This window comes from Malus domestica, chromosome 05, assembly GCF_042453785.1.
Source record: "Malus domestica chromosome 05, GDT2T_hap1".
Taxonomy (NCBI): domain Eukaryota; kingdom Viridiplantae; phylum Streptophyta; class Magnoliopsida; order Rosales; family Rosaceae; genus Malus; species Malus domestica.
In genome coordinates this window covers 24,502,600-24,524,638 of record NC_091665.1, presented here as the reverse complement: position 1 = coordinate 24,524,638, position 22,039 = coordinate 24,502,600, and the positions used below count along the sequence as shown (strand labels likewise).

The window sequence follows — 22,039 nt, the reverse complement described above, 5'->3', positions numbered from 1 at the left end:
TATGTATTGAGGTGCGAACAATTATTCTATAAAAGGGACTCCCTCACCTTCATTAGAGAGTATCACCGCCAATTGAGTAACCGTCTCGCCGCGAGCATCACTCCTAACCCATCACTTATGTATTGAGGAGTGAGCCATTATTCTATAAAAGGGACTCCCTCACCATCATTAGAGAGCATTGCCACCTGTTGAGCAACCGCCTCGCCGCAAGCATCAACTCTAGCTCATCATTTATGTATTGAGGAGTGAGCCCTTATTCTATAAAAAGGACTCCCTCACCTTCAACGCCACAAGCCGAGCCAACCAAGGCAACATAAGCCACAAGCAGAGCAACCTCGCAACATTTGCTACTTCTAGTTGAGCATCATTTCACATTGAGCACCGCCTCATATCGAGTATCAGTTCTAGACGACATCTAGTTACTTCGGCCCGCACATGGACTGAATTTCAAGTCTCCAGCCAAAAGACTATCTTGACTGAAGACTTGGGGGACTACTGTTTGTACCATATTTAGGACCTCCGTATTTAGACCTCGTATAAATATTTGGGGGACTCAAATGTAATTATGTAATAAATGAAGGGGCAAATATGTAATAAGTGAGGAGCCCTTATTCTATAAAATGACTCATCACTCTCTTCCTTAGAGAAGGTCAAGATTTAGGCCATGGGAAGAGAGAAAACATCTCAGATAGGGCAAACACAGAAAATAGGCTAGAGAGCACACTGCCTCTAACCTTCTTGTATATTCACCATTCAGAGTGAAACAATATCAACATCAGTGTGGACGTAGCCCAAACATTGGGTGAACCACGATACATCTTTGTGTTCTTTACTTTCTTGCAAATTCACGGTCAGATTTATGTTGTTTCAAGACCCCTCCGGTTTTGTGCATCAACAAACTTCATTACCGTCGAGGACCTCCCAAAGGTCTTATCCATGTAGATAAGACTCCATGCATGTCGCCCACGTATTGTAATTTTTGTTGTTAAGCTTCTTGATTCCTCCAACCACTTGAAGATTATCCATTGTGCCAACAGAATTTCGATATGCCAAACAAGATTAGTCAGCAATCTTGTGAAGTACCGAACTTTTTATGATTCTTGGAAGCTTCAACAGAGCTGGTCTCTGATCGTACCGCTTTGATACCAATTTATGAGAAAATTAGAGTACACAACTCTCATTTTTAAGTGTTAAGTGACAAACAAGCAAACAAATTTGTTGTATTACACTCACAAAATATTGCAACATGCAAACTCTCAAAAACACAATTTTAAAAGTTATGACACTCCCTCACTCTTTTTAAAGACATTCTAAAACACTCAACGCTCCTCACTTTGATTGTCACTCGCTTCTAGCTTCTTGTTGCTTCTGTCTTGCTTAACACATCAAACACACATATTTATAGGTATGTTTGTTGATCTAGGAATTGATAGAACTTTCTAGCTAGTGCATTGATCATGCACTGCCACCGACTTGGACTTTTGCATAATGGCCACACATTCTAGTAGCTTGTAGCCTTCTAGAAAAAGACCACTATAACTCAGATGTTTCCAGACTAAACAACTTAGTCCCAGTAACACTTCGGAAAATGGAGAGTACGTTGCTCTCTATTCCTCTCTTGGATTCAATTACAGAAGCATTCAATCACACTCATACATAAGGCTATTGCCCTTTATTTGGCCAATCCAATGCTATTTCGGGGATGATGCTTTCGTACTAGATATATAGAATCTGGATCAAACATGTTATTATTTGAATTAGCACTTTGCTTTCACTTTTTGCTTTTGGATCAAGGTTTAATTCATCTTCCATGTATTGGGGTTGGTTGTATTAAATTTTGGATCAATTTTCATTAACTTTGTCTATTTATCTAACTCTTAACTAAATTGGGGTGTGCTACTCAGTACTACGGTCTGGTGGTATTCCTCTTCACTTAGAAGTGTGAGATCTTAAGTTCGAATCTCGTGGATGGCGAAATCGATACCAAATTAGTTTGTCCATTGTGTGACTTAGCTGAACTCTCATTTCCCTTGGTGTAAAAAAAATATCAATGTACGAAAGAAGAAAAAAAAAACTAAAATAGGGTGTAGTTTTAGAAAAAGGATATCGGAAGCAGTTTTAAATTTGTGTTTAATATGACAAAATTAAAGTGTATAATTAAGTTCAATCGAAATAGGTTTTAATTTAAGATAATATGGCTGAGCATTTAAATAAATAAAGGGTAAATTACATAGTAATCCCTCAGGTTTGAGGTCTATTACAATTTCATACAAAATATTTCACTTTCATACCTCAAGTACTATTTTATTTCAATATAATACATCTGTTAGATTTTCCATCCATTAATCCGTTAAATGCTGACGTGACTGCTACATTTGTGCCACGTGGCAAAAAAATATTTTAAAAATTAAAAATTTAAAAAAAAATTTAATCTTCAACCCCAAAAAAAAAAAAAAAAACCCCCAAAGCCAGATCCCATCACCCCCCCTCCCCAAAAAAATGATTATCCCTTCCCCAGATCCCCCATCCCACCCCCAACAATTATCCCTCCCCCCAACCCCCTATGCGACTAACCTCACCATAGCGCCCCCCAACCCCACGACCCACCTCACTCAAGCCCCCCTCCACACTACCTGTAACCCAAAAAAGAAAGAAAGAAAGAAAAATAATTATAAAAAAATAAGAAATAAAAAATAAAAAAAATAAAAAAACCCATCTCCCTTTCCCTGCAACCCAAATCCCATCTTCCCCAATGGGTATGGATTTAAGGAGTGGGGTGTGTAGAGAAGGGAAGAGGGTGGGTGTGTGGTGGGTGCGAGGGTTGGTGCGGAGGAAGACGTGAAGGATGGGTGCGATGGGTTTGGGAAAGATAGGAACAGGGAAGAAAGGGGTGGGTTGCAAGGAAGAGGGGTCGGGGAAAATGAAGATGAGTTTTTTTTCTTTTTTTCTCTCTCTCTCTCTTCTTCTTCTGGGTTGCAGGTTGGGTTTTTTTTTTTAGGGAGGGATGGAAGACGAAGTGGGCTTTGGTTTTTGGTTTTTTTTTTTTATAATTTATTTAGAAGATTTAGGTTTTTAAAAAATTATTTTTTTTGCCACATGGCACATATTTGGCAGCCACGTGGCACAAATGTGGCAGTCACGTCAGCATTTAACAGATTAATGGATGGAAAATCTAACAGATGTATTATATTGAAATAAAATAGTACTTGAGGTATGAAAGTGAAATGTTTTAAAGATGTTGTATGGAGTTGTAATAGACTTCAAACTTGAGAGGTTACTATGTAATTTACCCATAAATAAAATAATAATAATAATAATTACAAAAAGAAAAGAAAAAATTGAACCGCTCGAACTGCACCGAATGGTTTGGTTTGGTTTGATTTTTTTTTATTTTAATTTTCAATGGTTAAACCAAACCACACTGTCCTTAATCAGTTTGGCAATCGATTCCCAAAATTCTTAGGGTGCGGTTAACCGAACCGATCTACATATATTTAATTTTATTTTTTAATCATAATTAATATGTGTAGTAATATAAATAGTTAGTTATTTACGAGTTACCGTGTTTCCACCACATGAAAACAAAACCTAATTAGTTTAAGAGTCCCTTTCGAGAAGAATAGGGGCACCATTTGGAGAATGCAGCAGTTGTTGCTTTGGTGCTATCCTTAGGCTGCTTCATTTATATTTTCCTTTTAACAATCACTCATATTGGTGCTATCTTATGTAGCTTTAGGAAGAGAAATTTATTATGTATTTTATTCTTTATACAAACCAAAAACCAATCCAAACCAACCCGCCACATTCGGTTAACCGACCTGATCGGTTTTAGACCCAACTTGGTTGGTTTCGGTTTGCAGTTTTGGCCAAACCAACTAGGTTGGTTTGGTTTCGGTTTTGGTCCAAAACCGACGCAAACCAACACGTGCCCACCTCTAAAAGATACCATATACACCCTGGCCTATTGAGATTAATGAATTTTTCCTTATATACGTAACACATTATGAGACCTTCAATTTTCTTGAAATTCATTGAGAGAAGCATATTATTGACTCGTTTTCAATAATTGAAACGTTTCAGCCATTTAATACTACGGTCTAGTTGTATTTCTCTTCCCTTGTAAGTGTTAGGTCTTAGATTCAATTTTTGCCAAATACGAATTTGAACCAAAGTAGTGCTAAGCCCATTATAAGACTAAGCTTATCCCCTTTCCCTTAGTGTAGAAATATTGTTTGTTAAAAAAAATAAAAATACAAAACAATTTGAATCGTTTCATTTTTCAAAAAGGCTTATTCCTAAAGTGCCATTTGAAAAGTGAAACCTAGTGTCCCGAGTGTTTTGCATCTAGGGGTGCAACTTGAGTTGAGTCAACCCGAATTTGTCCATTCCCAACTTGATTATAAATCTGATTAGGTGGGTTAGAATAAAGAAAAAATCGGCCAAAACCCAACTCGACTTCAAACTGATCATTTGTTGGGTTGGGTTGGGCTGATATCTTGCCTACCCATGTCAACCCAAACCTAACCTGATTTTGAGCTTGAATTCGCTCATGTACATATCACCCATACCACTTCATATTATATAAGTTAGGGTAAATATCAGTTTACTACCCTCATGTTTCGTGGTTTTCAACATTTGGTACATCAAGTTTTTTTAGTCCCATAGTCATACCTAAAGTGTTAATTTTGGGACAGTCTCATACATCTGTTAGTCAAACTGTTAAATCTCTCGTTAACTGATGATGTGGCACTCATGTGGACAATGACTGGGCGCCACGTGTCTCATACATCCATTATTCAAAAAAAAAAAAAATTGGTCCTTTTCTACCTCCCCCAACATCTTCTTCCTCTCTTATCCCTCCATTCTCTCCAACGATATCTTCTTCCTCCCTTATCCCTCCATTTTCTTCCCCGCACCAACCCACCAAACCTTTCTCTCCTTTTCGACTCATCATACATCCACCATTCCCCCTTCATCTTCGACTCCACCCATCCACCCACCCTTCCCCCTCCATCTTCCCTCTCCATCTTCGACTCCACCCATCCAACCCACCAAACCCTAATCTACAGTGTGCCCACTCTAGCAGCTTGCCTTTTCTTCCCCCAAAACCATCATTTGTATTTTCTTAATCCCAATTTCCTAATCATCTCAAAATTTCCACATCAATTCATCTCCTAATCTCAATAATCTATAATAATCCCTAAATGTAATCGCAGATCGTACAACGTCGTTCAAGCCATGAAACCCTCTCGAGAAACCTTTCCTCTTCCTCGACAGCCTCACCGTTCAATTCACCAACGCTCAAGACAGAGACGGGGACCAATTCAGAGTCCTCTTCGACCCCTTTGGCATCTCGACGGCTTGGAAGAGCCCATCGTACGATATGATGGGCAAGCTCGAACAAATCGAGTGCGAACTCAGGCCGATGGTGCCAGCGCTGGTGGCGAGCACAAGGGACGAGCAGAGAGGGAGAAAAGAAAGAGGGGTTGGTCGTTGGATTAGATTAGAGGGTTCGAGAGAAAGCTGGGAGGGGAGCAGCGCCGGTGAAGCAGGAGGAAGGGAGATCATGGCTTTCTGTGTTGGGAGAAGAAAAAGAAGGTTCGGGGAGAGAGAGAGAGATAGAGGGAGTCCTGACCCTCTGCGTCACCTAGGACCGCGAGAGTAGGGTGGTGAAGGAAGGTTTGGGTTAGGGAGGGGGACACGGGTCAACAATAAGATATGGGTGTGGGTGGGAGGGTGGGCACGAGGGGATTTGGGGAAGACGATATGGGTTTTGCCTTCTTTTTTTTAACTTTTCTTTAAATAATTATTTTTTTGAATTTTTAATTTCCACGTGGATCCCTTAATGACACGTGACATCCAGTCATTGTCCACATAAGAGCCACATCATCAGTTAATGGCAGAGTTAACAGTTTGACTAACAGATGTATGAGACTGTCCCAAAATTAACACTTTAGGTATGACTCTGGGACAAAAAAAAACTTGATGTACCAAATGTTTAAAACCAAGAAACTTAAGGGTAGTAAACTAATATTTACCCTATAAGTTATGTATAAGTTTTGGAATGACTATACTTGATGTTTATTGTTAGTTTTCATATAGATAATAGAGTTAATTTTGCATTTCTTTTGGTTGAAGTTTTGGTATATGTCTTTTAATTTAATTTCTATTTTGCATGGTTGAAACATTAGAAATAGTACAAATTGTTTGTTTTAACTTTTGCATGCATGATAATGTGAATGCAATTTTAACTAATATTAACGTTGTTTGGTTCAAAATTTGAAAAATCATCCAAAATAAGGTGTTATAAGATTAAACTCAATAAAGTTGGGCTAACCCAAACCCAACCAAATAAACCTGAACACAATGAAATCCGAACTCGACTGAACTCGCATGAACCCGAACCCAACCTGAACTCAAATTATGAAAGTTGGGTTAAGGTTGGGTTGACCATCCAAGGTTGGGTTGACCATCCAACTCGCCTAACACATTCGAGTTGTACCCCTATTTGCTTCTCACCCTATCAAAATCTAAAAACTTGGAAGTTCATATAATTTTGGCAACAAATGACATTAGGGGATTTTGGAAACAAAAAATAAATAAAAATAGGAAGGATTCTTAGAGCAATTCCACCCCTAAAGACTTTGCGCCAGCACCCATCACATTTATCTACTCAAGTGAACAATAATATACCCCAGTGAACAGTAATAGACCAAAGCATCTCTACCCCTAAAAAAATGCGCTGACATCCAGTCTAAAAATGCGCTAGCACAAACGATCTCCACCCCTACAAAATGCGCTGGCATCGAGCCCATTTAAAATTTTTTAAAATTTTTTTTATAAAAGAATAAATAAATAAAATAGTTTTAATTTCGGATAAGATTTTTAATCAATCTCGTAACGCCACATGTCATTATCCGAACGTACTATTTTGTGAAAAATGGGGATTGCAAGAAAGTGAAGATAATTAAAATGAGCTTGTGGTTGAAGAACAAAGTGTATTTTTTTTTAAGTTTATGTAATTTTATTTTGTTTGTTTTTTTTTAAGTTTATTTGGTGAGGTTATGTATTCTTATTTGATGTGTTTAAATAAAGTACAAAAAAAAAATTGAAATTGCATAAAGTTCTAACAATAAATAAGGAATTACATAAAGTACTAATAATAAATAAGAAATTACACAAAGTACTAATAAGAAATAAGAAATTACATCTATAAATAAAAATAAATAAGAAATACAACATCTTCAATGAGCTTCCACACAAACATTTTTTTCTCTCAAAGTGTAGAAAATATTGAAATATGGTGTAAGGTGGAAGATGAGGGTTAGGTATTTATAAAATAAAAAAAAATTAATTTGTTTTGAATTTTTTAATATTTTTTATGTATTTTTAATAAATTTTAATGTAGTTAATTAATCTGGACTGTTGGATTTGAAAATATTCAAATCCAAGAGCCAAGGAGCTGCCACATGGCCAATGGTCATAATCACATGGCCAATGGTCATAATTATGATCGTTGTGCATTTTTGTTTTTGGGGAAAAAAACATAGACCGTTGATATGTGATCGGACGGTCCATTTTAAAAGTAAAATTTAATTTTTTTTTACTGTTGGAAATCCAACGGTGCTGAGAGGGCCACGTCGCCTACTTCCGGGTAAAGAACAAGTGGGCTGACAGAGGGCCCCGCCGCCTGCACCCATGTCCCCTACTCGCGTCGCGCCCACTTGCAAGTGCACTACACATGCCAGCTAAATAGGCCGGTCTCTGGGTCTGTCAAAAATGGGCTGGTCTATTGCCTGGCTTGGGCTGGGTGCCAGGCAAGTTTGTGGACTGGAGTGAATGGACTGACCCCCAACTTAATTTTTTGAATGGGTGCTGGCACATTTGCACCCCGATGGAAATGCTCTCAAGTAAAATGTCATACAAGCTCAACAAGTAAATTGTAGCAATAATCTCTTAACTCAATTGGAGCAATGTTCTCTCTACTAAAAATCTATTATCATTAGTCCATCAACTCATCAAAACGTGCAACTATGGTCCCTCAACTAAAAATCTATTACCATTGGTCCCTCAACTTTAATCCAACTGGAGAAATGGTCTCTCAATTTTAACCCAATTGGAGCAATGATCCCTCAACTTTAACCCAATTGTAGCAATGGTCCTTCCAACATAACTCATTTTGACAAAATTTTGACGAAGTTGATAAAAATGACCATAGCTACACGTTTTTATGAGTTGAGAGACCCAATTGTAGCAATGGTTCTTCCAACATAACTCATTTTGACAAAATTCTGACGAATTTGATGAAAATGACCGTAGCTACACATTTTGATGAGTTGAGAGACCAATAGTAATGGATTTTTAGTTGAGAGATTATTGTTTCAATTTGATTAAAGTTGAATAATCATTATTACAATTTACTCGGTCTGAAAACTTGGAGGCACATGTTGTTGAGTTGCTTTTTAATCCGAGCCGTCCATCAAGAATCTAAACCTTCATAAAGGGCAACGTCAGCTAATTACCAAAAAAACCACCCCCAAGCAAAGAAAACAGAAACAAAGATTAGAGATGTGTTATCTACGTATCTTTTTTATTTCTCATACACCAATTATTAATTTATGGCATTTATACTCCCTCTCCTCTCTCTCGATCACAGTGTTTTTGGGTTAATTCAATCTCGGCAAGTTTTTAAATTTCAGCTCTTACTCTCTGGAGGATACCCAGAAGAAAAAAAAGGTGCTTTCTTTGAGGTAAAACCAGAAAAAGGAGCTCGCTTTCACGCTTCAGGTGGCATCTGCAGCTGAGATTTGATCTGGGTTTTGAAATTTCAAGCTTTTGGCTTCAATCCCTTCCCTTGTTAACCTTTGGATTCTGGAAAGTTTTGAGTAAGTTTATATTTACCGTTCACATTGCGGTTCTTTCTTCTTTTTACAAATCCTGAAGTTTCTTTTAATGGGGAGAGGTTCCAACCACGCCATCTTCAATATGTAAGTCAATTTTCACAACCCAAGATTTCGTTTTTCAGTATTCAAAAACCAAACTTGAATTGCAGCCGATAAACTTGATCAATTTTGTGAGTAACCCAGATCTGGAATTCGCTTGGATTGATTTGTGTTAACCAATTTATATGCAATATGTTTATTAATCTTGATTCGTGGTTTGAAGATTTTTGGGAAGTATAATATAATGCTAATCAATATGGGGATAGTGTTTGATTATGGTTCTTACTTTAGATATATAATGTAGAATGTATGCATTGTGCTGCAGTTGAAGTTGTAGTGGTTGATTATGGATAAAGAGAGTCCGCGGTCTGTATCTTTTCGCACACATCGTAGAGGCGAAAGGAGTAATTTAAACCAACAGAGTAAAGGTAAGCAAAGCCTACCGTCGTCCCATTGTGAATTGTATCATGTTAATTGTTGAGTCTAAAGATATTGATGTGTGGTTTTTGGTGTAGCATTGATTTTTGGATTGATGAAATGGATATTTTGTGTAGCATGAAAAATGTGAATAAGATGTTTGGTGGTGCTGGTGGTGCAGATGTTGAAGAGGGATTTCCTCTGGGAAGAGTGCCGCAGGATTATCCCATGAAGATTGTTTGGAAGAAGGGCTTTATTCGATTGGTTCTTGTAGGTGGCATTTTGTGGATGCTGCTAATTCTCCTCGCGTCATTATTTCATGTTTGGTCCTGCCAGTCTTCTATCTCCTTCTTCTCAGGTATCGTAATTTTTCTGTTGGAACCATGCATTAAGTTCTTTGGGTTCTTTGTTTGAGTTCATGTTTTATAAATACAGTGCTTGAGCTTGATATGTTTTTTGTTGCTGTTTGGCTCAGCCCCGATGCCCAATGTTTGAAGTAGGCTAGTTGATTGGTGCACCCTGTTCCAACAAATGCAAAGTCTTGTGTTTAAATCTACTGTTTTTGGTCTTCATATACATTTTATCTATATCGAACAGTGGATTTTAGGAATTCTTTGCATACCATGGGTGATAAAACATTTTTTTATGATTTTTTTTTAATTAAAACTTAATTGTACGAGTCTGGGTAACATATTTTAGTAAGCCTGTAAAGGTCTGGCTTGAAATACATGAACAAATGCTGAATGTATCGCTGTTGTTGGTTTAAACTTTCCTGTAGTATGAAGGGTCATAGTTGTCAACTTGTGAGTATCAAATGTTTCCACGATGATCCAATAGTAAGATAATCAACTTGCAATAGCTGCTAAATACAATTTTGTAATATTACCAGCGCATGCTTTGTAAATAAGGTTTCTGTCATTTAATTTGAGGTAAACCAATATGTGTTCTTAGTACTTTGATCCACTTGAATTGCAGCTATGTGTAACAAAGAGAGCAAGGTCTTCTCCATGTTAGGCTCCCTGGGGTTTGTACCAAAAGGACAAAATCAACACCGTAAGAACATTAAAATATTTTACATTGAACTATCGATAACTTATTAGTTTTATTTAATAATGTTGTTTGTTTTCATATCAAATAGGCTGCCCAATTCCTGTTGTCGGTGATCCTGATAAGATAAAAATTCCGAAGGGAGGAACTCCTGATGAAATTGTCAAAAACTTAACCTATGTTTTGGAAGATGAGATTTTGCCCAAAGGAACTCAGTCATCCCCACTATTCGGAGGACATCAAAATTGGGCACAGAGAGAGGAGAGTTTTAGACTAAAATCAGACATGAAGGTAAGGACAAACATCAATACTCTGTTATCTTCAGTCAAAGCATGTTCTTTAATTATTTGTTTTGGTATCAGAAGTAAGAGAGTTATAGGGCCCCGACTTCCTTAGCATCTTCTTATGTTAAAATAATTGAAAATAATGGTGGTGGATATGGAGAAAATTGTCAACTTAATGTAGTGTTTCCCTTTCCTATTTATTGAATTGTTCTTTTTCTGTCTGTTTAAGAGTGTTACTTTTTCCATTCTCCATTGTGAGTTGGTTGATGTCTATATCCTGCAGGTGCACTGTGGTTTTATTCGAAACGGTGGTGCTGAAATGGCTCCTGCAGACATCAAATATGCCAAGAAATGTAGGTTTGTGGTTGCATCAGGCATTTTTGATGGTTATGATGTACCCCATCAACCTTCAGATTTAAGTCCTCGTTCTAAGAAGCTCTTCTGTTTTCTCATGGCGGTCGATGAAACATCTCTTAATTTTATCAAGGAAAATGTCACTGTCAGAGAGGATAATGATGGGGGAAAATGGGTTGGTATCTGGCGTCTTGTTTTGTTGAAGCATCCACCATATGATGAACCAAGAAGGAATGGGAAGGTCCCCAAGATATTAACCCACCGCTTGTACCCTAACGCACAGTATAGCATTTGGATCGATGGTAAAATGGAGCTCATGGTTGATCCACTGCAAATTTTAGAAAGGTAATAAATCGACTCTATCTTTCTCATTCTCTATATTTGTTTGTGCGCATATAGCTATTATCAAGGGATCTAATTTGATTTGCAGATATTTATGGCGTGGGAAGCATACATTTGCCATTTCTCAGCACAAGCACCATCACAGTATATACGAGGAGGCTGATGCAAACAAGCGGAGGAAGCGATATGCTCGACCTCTTATTGATCTACACATGAAAATTTATCGTTATGAGGGTTTGGAGTCATGGGATCCAACCAAGAAAACCGTTAGTGGTAAGAAGGAACACCGTAGATTTTGAGTTGTGTCATTTGTTGGTTTTGCTTATTTCTTTCTCCTCTGCTTCAAGTTACAGGCACCTGCCGACAAAGTGAATGTCTAATACTATCTACATATGCATTGGTATAATACTATTTATTAAAAGTATTGATGGAAGCTATTGTATGCAGATGTACCAGAGGGTGCCATTATCATACGGGAACATACTGCGATGAGTAATTTGTTTAGCTGCTTGTGGTTCAATGAGGTCCACCTCTTCACACCAAGAGACCAACTGAGTTTTGGTTATGTTGTGTACCGGTTAGGGGGTTTGTTTAAGTTCTTTATGTTTCCGAATTGCGAGTACAATTCCCTGTTTGTGTTGCATCCGCACATAAGGGAGCATTCTTCTCGTATAGAGTGGGTAACAAGTTGGAATCAGCTCAAGGGGAAAGGAACTATTTCGAATAGGGGTAAAGATTGGGACCAGGCCAATGCAAAAAATGGTTTGATAGAAAGTAGGGGAGGCTTAGGCTTGTGGACTCCTTACCCTGCAAATCTTGATTCAGTTGTCCTACCCCCTGTGGCAAGAACGTCGAAAGCTGGCTGAGGGGTGAATTGGATCCATTTGGTCGTGTGAAGTTTTTATTGAGCTCCTCCTGGTTCTCTATTTTCTGTCATCCCAGAAGAGACTCGAACGGTATATAAAAAGAAGAGGAAGAGGAAGAAGAATAGCAGCGTCGGGTCGTTTAAATTTCTGGGTCTGGGTGTTGTAGAGATGATTAACAAGGAAATTGCAGCAACCTTTCTGCTACCACTGAGATTCAAACTGGAAACACATTGTGTACTATTTTGATACCGTTTGTTTAGCATCTATTTGAGTTCCGATGGTAGAAAATGGAAGGAAAAACAGTATAGAGTATATATATTGTTTTTACTGGGGTACTAAAAAGGGTCGTACCCAGTGCAGGCTCCCGCTTTACGCAGGGTCTGGGAGAGGTGAATGTCGGCTAGCCTTACCCCCATTTATGGAGAGGCTGCTCCCAAGTCTCGAACTCGAGACCTACCGCTCATGGGCGAAGGCACTTGCCATCGCACCAAGTGCGACCTCTAATTAATGTGTATCTGAAGCATAATTAGTGATTGATTAGATTAATGCGACCTCTACTAGAAAAAAAAAATGCAAGATTGATTGATTAATGTGTATCTGAAGCATAATTAGTGAATATGTGTATTATACGCATATGTGCATATTTTTCAGTAATACTTCTGCTTTTCCGTACACGTTTAAGTATTAGTTAAATTGCATGTTTTTTTAAAACTCCAATGTATTATACATGTGTATATGTATCTTGTACGTTTGTTACACGTTATTTTGACACATAAAATTCATGTTTTTTATATGCATATGTAGCATATTATTGAAGAAATGATAAATAAAATATTAAAATTTTTAAAAAAAAGGCCAAATTTTTCAAAGTACTATTTTAGCAAAGTTGCTGAATAATCCACGTTTTTTATATCCATTCCGTATTTTACCATGATCTGAAATGGAGAATATGTAACTGCTGCTTCCACACTACCCAGGCTCTTGTCTTTTGTCGTACCGTTATTATTCTGTGTAACCGCTTCGGCTTATAAGCACTTTTGCTGAAAACTTAAAAGCAACAAAACTTTTATAGAAAGGAGTAAGGACCTTATTAGACCCAGCACTAAGCACTTTTAGCCCTTCTAGACCATTTCCAACCCTTAAGTTCAAACTAAAAAAATTTTAACCCAGAAATAATTTTTCTCCTCCAATCCTTGTGGGTTAAATTTTTAACACGAAATTATTAAAGAATGAATTTAAGATAATTTTTTTCTTAAAGTAACTTTTTAAAAAGAAAAAAAATATGTAGTCTATCCTAATTTAATTTTATGAACATTTTAACCTAAAAATATTTAGATTCCGATAAGTATTGAAAAATACTAAACTGATACCATAAAACTCATGAAACACTATGAAAGAATATGAAACACATAAAAGAATTTTTTTTAATTACTTTAGCCGTTAGATTTAAAATTTGACCGTTAGATCATTTTTTTACCGTTGAATTTGATCATATTAAACCTTAGCCGTTAGATTCAATGAATTTATAAATATAAAAAGAAAAAATGTACACATATATGATGGCCTAGCCTCACTAACCCGGGGAAATCTTAGGCTAATTTGCCCCATAAATAATTTTTGGATTAAAACTCATATTTGCCCTAAGAGTTGGAGCAAGTTTAGAACCTAAAATTTGAGTTTTATTCCAAGTGTTGGAGTAGATCTAAGGGCAAGCATAAATTTTAATTTTTTTTGGCCTTTTTTTCTCTCACTAGGGCAATAATATCCTAAGCTCTCTCTAATCTATAGAGGTTCGAACTTGAATGTAAGAAATGACAAGACATCAAAGTCAGAGGAAATATTTAATAAGAAGCAAAAATGACAGATTACAAAATAAATAATAGGGGTCTTGAAACAAAGCAAATATATACTACTGAAGGGGCTTTTTGGATCCTAGATGGCCTCGACTGTTTCCGAAACTTTCACTTGGGGAGGAAAAAAGCATAATCAAACAACAACTGGGTGACCAACTAACAAATGAGAAACGAAAATACAAAGCGCTACAAGATCTCTGAACGTGCTCATTGAAATAAAATCTGGACTAGCCAAGACCTTTGAGGGACTTGAACCGACCGCAACCTTTATTATATATGCCGGGAAAGAAGAGATGCAAACCTAGGCGGGCAGAGAATCAATAAACGAATTGCAGAGCTCATTGATGGCTAAATAGGCTGAAGAACTTCGACAAACGGGGATCTCTGAACTCCATCAATTAGTTGCATCTCTGCTGTAGAACAGGTCAAGGGTCTTCGCAGGTATACGGTGGAGAAGCTCACGGGGGAAGATTCGCAGCAACGTCCATGCCAAATCAAGGGACTGGAAGATGTTACGGGTGTCATAGGCTCCTTGGGACACAAACTTCTTCTCAAATTTGTCCAAGAACTCCAGGTATAGCTGTGTTTCATTCAAAAGAAAAATCAAATCAATTTCTTCCAGAAGGTGATTGCTAATAAACAGAAGCATTCTCAATAAGCATATGGGAAATATTACCAAGTCCTCCGAGGAAAGTGCTTCTTCTCCGACCACAGCTTTCATTGCCTGGACATCCTTCCCAATAGCATAATTTGCATATAACTGAAAGTCAAACATTGCATGAGAGGGAAAGATTAGAAGGCTTTTAAGTGAAGACAGATTAAAATAGATACTACCAGGGAACCCCAAACAAACCTGATTTGATACATCAGAATGATCCCGGCGAGTCATGCCTTCACCAATAGCACTCTGCAATTATAGCCAACAATTTTATTTTAACCCCCATTATTGTAGGAGGATGAAAAGGCTCTCTATCTTTAGAGTTGACATCAATGTATCATTACCTTCATCAGACGAGATAGTGATGGAAGGACATTGATTGGTGGGTATATCTGCACAGGTTAAAGAACTTAATAGTTAGTTCAGTTCATTTATAATCTCCACATATCTGATCGTTACCACCTCTTTGGACTTTTACCAAACATAGAGAGCCAACTTTCTACAAGCATCATTAATTACCTTGATTTAGTATCAAGCTAAATCATAGTTTTTTTAATGGACTGATACAGCAGCAACCGCAACAACAATTTCATCAAATTAAACCTTGATGAAAGAAGTCCTAAGGCCATGGGAATACAAACGATAAAACCATGGTAAATTCCCTTGAATTAAACCATGCCGAATGTTGTATTGTGATTTGCATTCTGAATGCATGACCATGAGCAGATACTCAAGACCTTGTTTCTTAATCCAATGAAAAATGATAAAATTTTAGTAACCTGTCTGTTGTGGAGCTGCCTGTCAATGTATATCTGTCCCTCAGTAATATATCCAGTAAGATCTGGAGTGGGGTGGGTAATATCTGGGCAGATAAAGAAATTAAAGATTGAGTTAAGGAATATCACTTGGATGCATGATATGAGACCATCAACATGTAACAACAAGCATTACCATCATTTGGCATAGTTAAAATTGGAATTTGGGTAATAGAGCCTTTTCGCCCTTCAATTCGTCCAGCACGCTCATAGATTTGTGCCAGATCAGTATACATGTACCCAGGGTATCCACGCCTTCCCGGCACTTCCTCTCGGGCAGCAGACACCTGCAGTAGCAATCAGCAGTTTGTGTCATGGAATTAATATAAGAACGAAGATGAAAATGAGGCACGTAATTTGTGAATTCATAATTAGAAACTTTTTCATGTTACCTCACGAAGAGCGTCAGCATAAGAACTCATATCTGTGAGAATGACAAGAACGTGCTTCCCACATTCATATGCCAAATATTCTGCAGTAGTAAGAGCAATACGAGGAGTAATAATGCGTTCAATTGTAGGGTCATTTGCCTGTAGAAGAAAATGGCAGAAAACACATTTAGGCTAAATAGAAATCTCATGAGATATTTGAAAAGAAAAAAAGTTACAAACATATCATGAAACGCTTCATATGTTCACTTCATAATATACCAGATTCAGAAAAAGGGTCACTCTCTCCATTGAACCATTTTCCTCAAAATCACGCTTAAAGAACTGTGCAGTCTCCATATTTACTCCCATAGCTGCAAACACAATGGCAAAGTTGTCGTCTTCTACGTCCTGTAATTTCACAATGTAGGTTAGTCACATGAATGCTAGAAGACAATGATAATTTGTGATAAATCAAGCACCTATCCATGTACAATAATCCATTAACTTGAAAAGCAAAAGGAGCCTATTACTGTTATTTATTTTCTAGCTGTTGCTTTGTTTTGTTTGCAATTACTTTTTCTTCAAATTTCTGCGAAAATATAAAACTTAAAAACATAAAGAGGCCCAAATCAAAATTTTTAGTGAAGCGCTCAAACTATTTCGAGCAAGCTGAGCAGGCTCTTTTCTAGTACTTACTCATTTAACTAGGAGTTCCAATGTACTAGAATCATCAAGATTAATATCTTATCAAATGACTAAATGTAAATGAATTTCGTTTTGAAATCAAAGATGTTTTGCCATAATAATTTGGCTATTTGTAAAATAATGTTACACATGCACTTAAGACTGTCGAACATGAAAATAGTAGATATATGTGATCTCTGCTGGCTAAAAATATATATATATATTTAGCATAAAGCATACCCCAGCGTCAAGAAGACTCTCAGATTTCTCCAACCGCTTGACCAAACCGGCCTGGCGACATATCTGAGCAGCTATTTCATTATGAGGAAGACCAGCAGCAGAGAAAAGGGGGATTTTTTGTCCTCTAGCAATGGAGTTCATGACATCAATAGTAGAAATTCCAGTCTGAATCATTTCTTCAGGATATGTTCTCTCACTAGGATTAATAGAACTCCCTGGAGATGACAAACAATAGATTGACACGCATGTTAATGCAAAGAAACTTGGAGCATAACTTATTTTCATTGAAACAAATAACACACCAGATATGTCTAGGTAAGCCTCAGGCAAAATAGGGGGGCCATTATCAATGGGCTTCCCAGAGCCATTAAAGATGCGCCCAAGCATGTCAAGTGAGACTGGAGTTTTCAAAACCTGACAAATATGCAAGGGGGAGGGTCAAAACAGCATAATTGGTTCTACGGTTCATGTCAGAATATATATTTATTCTTGATTCCGCAATTCAATGAAGGAAGAATATAATTAGAGGGTTTAATACCTCTCCTGTGAATTGCACAGTAGTGTACTTGTTGTCAATTCCAGATGTTCCTTCGAAAACCTGGCAGCATATAAATTGATTGTGTAAACGGTCAAAATAATAAGCACATTGCAGAAAACCTAATGATGCTATTATTTAAAAAGGTTAAGACAATCAAAACAGCTGCTGTCCCAGAAGATGCACACAAGCCCCCAAAACTACAAATTCTCAAAATTATGCACCTATGCCAGAATGATATGATGGGGCAAAACCACAAGAAACCAATAATCATTACACAGCAGTCACCTGTACAATAGCTTTCTCTCCATCAACTTCCAGGACCTGACCACGTCGAGTTGTTCCATCTCCCAAACGAATATTAACAATCTCTTGAAACTTAGGTCCCTGGGGCAGTTTAAGAGTATACATTAGTTTTTGATTCTGAAGAGGACAAATTCCCTGTTGAGAAAGCTTAAAAACATTTTAAATGAGTAAGAGAGCGGATAACCTACCTTAACTTTTTCAAGGATAACCAGAGGTCCGGCCACACCAGACACAGTTCTGTATTCTGCAATGTCAATGTAAGGTGAAAATGTCAAACTTGACACCATTAATGTAAGTGTAACACTCCATAAAACAATCATCGCAATGCTAAGACTTTCTAACAGGACATATTTGAAGAGTTTGACATCTGACTCATATTGATTTCATTACGACTAATGAGTTTTGACCAAAAACTGCATGCCCACTATAGCTATTACCTCATCAAATTACTTCACCCTGTCTACCACAAAAGTATGAAGTAAACCAGTCCAAGACTTACCCATTCCGACCTCTAGGTTTCCCTCGTCCATGTCGTGATTGTTTTGTGAAACAGCCATTTGCAATCTTCATGAAAAAGAAAAATTATCAGCAATTACGAACAAAAAACCAATAGAAGCCATCCAAATGAACTGCGAATTCTGAAACCAAATCTGTAAGATGACAACTAACACCACTTCCTAAAGTTAAATTTCCAATTAGTCGAACCAAATGAGTGAAGATTTAGATCATATCAATACGATTGTGCTTAATTATCACTAGGGGCACGCAGGTTAATGAGAACAGAAAATATTAAAAAATAAAAAATTTCAAAGTCTTTTACTTTCTGTTTGGCTGCTGGGGGAAAATAATGTAACACTAAAAATAATCAGAAAAACACAATAAATCACTGAATTGCATTAATCCAACATGTCTAAATACTTGACAAAGTTCAGGTAACTGTACGGTAGAGTTTCTCCGAATCAAAACAACGAAAACTATAATCTTTGACATTCCGCTATTCTTCATTACCATCAATTTTCTCAGCAACCAAACAAGCCTCAAAATTGATTCAAAACAGCTAAAGATAAACAAAAATAAAGCCAATTGCTGATTCCAATACTTGGTTAAAAATAACCAAATTTGGATCTGCAACAACAATTCGATGAACGCGGTCTTCAATCAAGTGAAGTTTGCGCCTTTTGGAGTCGACGATCAGACGGTTAAAGTCAAATTGAATCAAGTAAAACTGCGATCAAGCGGCTGATACTTGCGTACGGATCTGAAAGCGTACCTACTTTTCGATCTGGAGCGCGCGGAGCCAAGCGGAAGAGAGAGAGAGTGGAGCAGAACGGAGGAGGAAGACGAATTAGAAAGAGTGAGATCTGAATATCTGATGGACTAGAAAAATAAATAAATTAGAAATTCAGTGATACATAAATAATGGAAAGCAATCCTTTCCAATCCCCTTCTTCAAAATTTTAAAGAATCCGTGTTATTGAAATTTGATTAATTAAAATTATAAAATTAAAATTAAATTCATTAAATTAAAAAATTTATGTCGTTAAAATTTAATTTAACGAAATTATGAAATTAAAATTGATTCAACGGAATTACGAAATTAAAATTATTTAATTGCAAATTTAAATACAATTGTATTTTTTTATTTTTGGTGTGTGGTAATAATGGGAATAATGTGAAAGACAACAAAAAGACTGACACAAGTGTCCAACAAGATTGGGCATCCATCCTCTCCACGTGGGTGATTTGGACAGCTGGTTGGGGCCCACTGCAGCTTCCTAGTTTGGACAGGCTATTGATACTCTTCCTACTTAGTAAGGTCACTTTCAATCGAAATGATTAAATATAATTTCGTCTAAAATTATAACTTTATAAAAAATTATTTTTAAATAAATAGTATCAAGTCATACTTGTATATAATTTCTAATTGAAGATATTAATTGGTTCACTTTTACCAGTATAATAATAGGAAGGTAGAGACTTGTAAGCTAAAGAAATGTTTCAGACGTAGAATTAGGTAAGATCAGTTTATTGATGATAGATGTAGGTTAGGTCAATTAGTTAGAACATTATGTATATTATATACAAAATGTACTAAGCACGTCACTTGTGTGTTTGATTCATTTATAAACTCTCATGCATCAACGGTCAAAAATCTCTTACTTGCATTTAGACGATTGTCTGTAATATTTCTTAGGAGCCATTGGATTTGTTCGTATGCCTTTGAGTTCATACAATGCATGACTCTACAAACTATATCTCAGTTAAAGGTGGAACATGCCTCAGCTTACACATATTTACACACGTAAATCAGTTCTAATTTCTAAAGACAAGTCACTTTTGCATATATGAATTTGAAATTTTACGTAGTTGGTCAAGACAGTATACCCATTCTATTGCACTTAAGCATCAATTCTCCTATCTTTAAATTAGAGTAATTTAGAATAAAAGAAATTAGATTCTCGTCCTTGAATTTTTTTATTTCATTGATTGAAATCTTATTCATTTTTCATTTTTGTTCAAGGTCCTTTGATTTGTATCCATGTCATTATTTAAATGATAAAACATTTAAAAATCTAAATTTTATAATTAAAATTATTTAACTATTTCCAAACATATTCAGTTATTAATAAGAAACATTGCATTTGATATACTCATATTTATGGCTAAATTTTGTATCATATTTCTATTTTAATTTGTACCCATTTTTTTATTGCAATCATTTTTGCAACCTTTAACAATTTTATTTTTTAATTTTAACTTGTACTAATATATTTTAATTTCTTTTTGTGCCCCATATTTTTAAACTTTTAGTTCTATCCATATATATTTTTTTAAATCTTTTTCATGTTAAATATTACCACTTTGTTATATGCGGATTGTACCGATGTTTAATATAAAATATACTCATTTTTTAAACGTAAAAGTTATTCAATTTTTTATTTTTAATGTACCCCTGTTATGTAATAAAATAATTACCAAATGTCATTTAGTACTGTTTGTACCATACTTGACCAATCCCGAAACTACCGAGCACCGGCCAACGCTATACTGTCAAGGACCCAGAAGAGTTCCCCTCCGACCAGGAGGCCAATCACTACTCGACACGTGTCAAGATTAGAAGCCAATCAGAGCGCAGCACGTGTCGACATCAAGAACCAATCACAACATGACACATGTCAATGTGACAAAGCTACAAGTTTTTCTATAAATAGGGGTCATTCCCCCACAATATTGCCTAATGCCATTTTGTGTTAAATCATTCACAAGAACTCACTAAATTGAGAGCTTGATCCTTTGTACTTGTGTAAGCCCTTCACTACTAATAAGAACTCCTCTACTCCGTGGACGTAGCCAATCTGGGTGAACCACGTACATCCTGTGTTTGCTTCTCTGTCTCTATTCATTTACGTACTTATCCTCACTAGTGACTGAAGCAACCAAGCAACCAAGCGAAGGTCACAAAACCTGACACTTTCTGTTGTTCCAAGACCTCCGGTTTTGTGCATCAACATTTGGCGCCGTCTGTGGGAAACGACACTTATTCCTACTCTCTTCAGCTGTGTCAAGCTGGTTTCTATCATTCGTACACTTTCTTTTGACCAGGCATCCCTCTCCAACATGGGAAGCGAAGGAAGCCACAGCACACAGAATGACACCCCCCTTGCACATAGTGCGAAACAACGAAAGAAGGAAGGAAAACGAGTTCTTCTTCAAGCTAAAGTCGATGAGTTGGAAGCTCAGAACAACAAGATAGCAATGAAGAATGAGGTCCTCCAGGAGCAATATGAGAAGCTCTTCGAGACACTCCACGAAGCTAGGCAAGCTCAGACACGCGAGCTTGTTGCCCCCGTGGAAGTCAACCATCAACTGGGTGCCCTCCAACATGGAGGGTCACATGCATTCGACATAGATATCCCTGATAGGGAACAGATTACCCCTCGACTTGATAATCAACATGAGGCTTCTCTTAACCCAGTTGCTTCAACCCGAACCATGAGAAGTGGAGGGAGACACCTCTTTACTGAAGGGGCAGAAGGATCGAAAGCCGTCTTTCGCGATTGTCGGGATTTCCTGAAGCAACGTCGAGAGAATTCCATCCATATAAGCTCAAAGATTAATGACCCAAGGATTTCTGAGAGACTCGGTCCCCTGCCACGGCCCAAGCCGGCCACCAATTTGGGGAAGGGGCAACAAGTCCCAGAGAGACATGAGGGTACAGGGGACTCAGAGGTGTTCCGACAGACATACCCTGGAAGCCAGTACAGCGAGTCCAGGGAAAAATCACATGTCCTTGATCAAACCTTCCTAATTCCAAGAGGAGATGG

General features: G+C 37.1%; 2 protein-coding genes across 6 annotated transcripts; one reads left to right on the top strand and one right to left on the bottom strand.

The window, feature by feature from the left end:
* Window positions 1-8,524: 8,524 nt before the first annotated feature.
* Window positions 8,525-12,924, top strand: LOC103440788 (probable hexosyltransferase MUCI70). Of its 4 annotated transcripts, none has more exons than XR_011580545.1 (9): window positions 8,525-8,885; window positions 9,268-9,370; window positions 9,541-9,717; window positions 10,335-10,412; window positions 10,498-10,697; window positions 10,974-11,389; window positions 11,475-11,659; window positions 11,834-12,599; window positions 12,814-12,924. XR_011580545.1 is itself a non-coding variant. In XM_008379496.4 (8 exons), the coding sequence occupies exons 2-8, from the start codon at window positions 9,289-9,291 to the stop codon at window positions 12,250-12,252; spliced, it is 1,557 nt and encodes a 518-aa protein (XP_008377718.1). In that variant the 5' UTR covers window positions 8,525-8,885; window positions 9,268-9,288; the 3' UTR covers window positions 12,253-12,924. The 4 variants fall into 4 exon arrangements, 2 of the variants coding, with proteins under 2 accessions (XP_008377718.1, XP_008377717.1); XR_011580544.1 differs by having other exon boundaries at window positions 8,533-8,987; XM_008379496.4 differs by having other exon boundaries at window positions 11,834-12,924.
* A 1,146-nt stretch (window positions 12,925-14,070) lies between these two features.
* LOC103428706 (V-type proton ATPase subunit B2) lies at window positions 14,071-19,464 on the bottom strand. Of its 2 annotated transcripts, none has more exons than XM_008366832.4 (15): window positions 18,985-19,464; window positions 18,214-18,278; window positions 17,903-17,958; window positions 17,697-17,795; window positions 17,412-17,471; window positions 17,176-17,287; window positions 16,874-17,088; window positions 16,229-16,357; window positions 15,971-16,108; window positions 15,715-15,865; window positions 15,543-15,625; window positions 15,108-15,155; window positions 14,959-15,012; window positions 14,782-14,865; window positions 14,071-14,685 (listed from the first exon to the last, which is right to left on the bottom strand). In XM_008366832.4, exons 2-15 carry the CDS (start codon window positions 18,269-18,271, stop codon window positions 14,500-14,502), a joined length of 1,473 nt encoding a protein of 490 aa, XP_008365054.1. In that variant the 5' UTR covers window positions 18,272-18,278; window positions 18,985-19,464; the 3' UTR covers window positions 14,071-14,499. The 2 variants fall into 2 exon arrangements, with proteins under 2 accessions (XP_008365054.1, XP_008365055.1); XM_008366833.4 differs by having other exon boundaries at window positions 18,989-19,386.
* Between the last annotated feature and the right edge of the window lie 2,575 nt (window positions 19,465-22,039).

Coding starts and splice junctions, on each gene's coding strand:
- LOC103440788 (XM_008379496.4), top strand. CDS start 9,289: ATGGATAAAGAGAGTCCGCGGTCTGTATCTTTTCGCACACATCGTAGA. Junction 10,698..10,973: donor GACTAAAATCAGACATGAAG/GTAAGGACAAAC, acceptor TATATCCTGCAG/GTGCACTGTGGTTTTATTCG. Junction 11,390..11,474: donor CCACTGCAAATTTTAGAAAG/GTAATAAATCGA, acceptor TTTGATTTGCAG/ATATTTATGGCGTGGGAAGC.
- LOC103428706 (XM_008366832.4), bottom strand. CDS start 18,271: ATGGCTGTTTCACAAAACAATCACGACATGGACGAGGGAAACCTAGAG. Junction 16,358..16,873: donor AGAGTCTTCTTGACGCTGGG/GTATGCTTTATG, acceptor GTGAAATTACAG/GACGTAGAAGACGACAACTT. Junction 14,686..14,781: donor CACTTTCCTCGGAGGACTTG/GTAATATTTCCC, acceptor AATGAAACACAG/CTATACCTGGAGTTCTTGGA.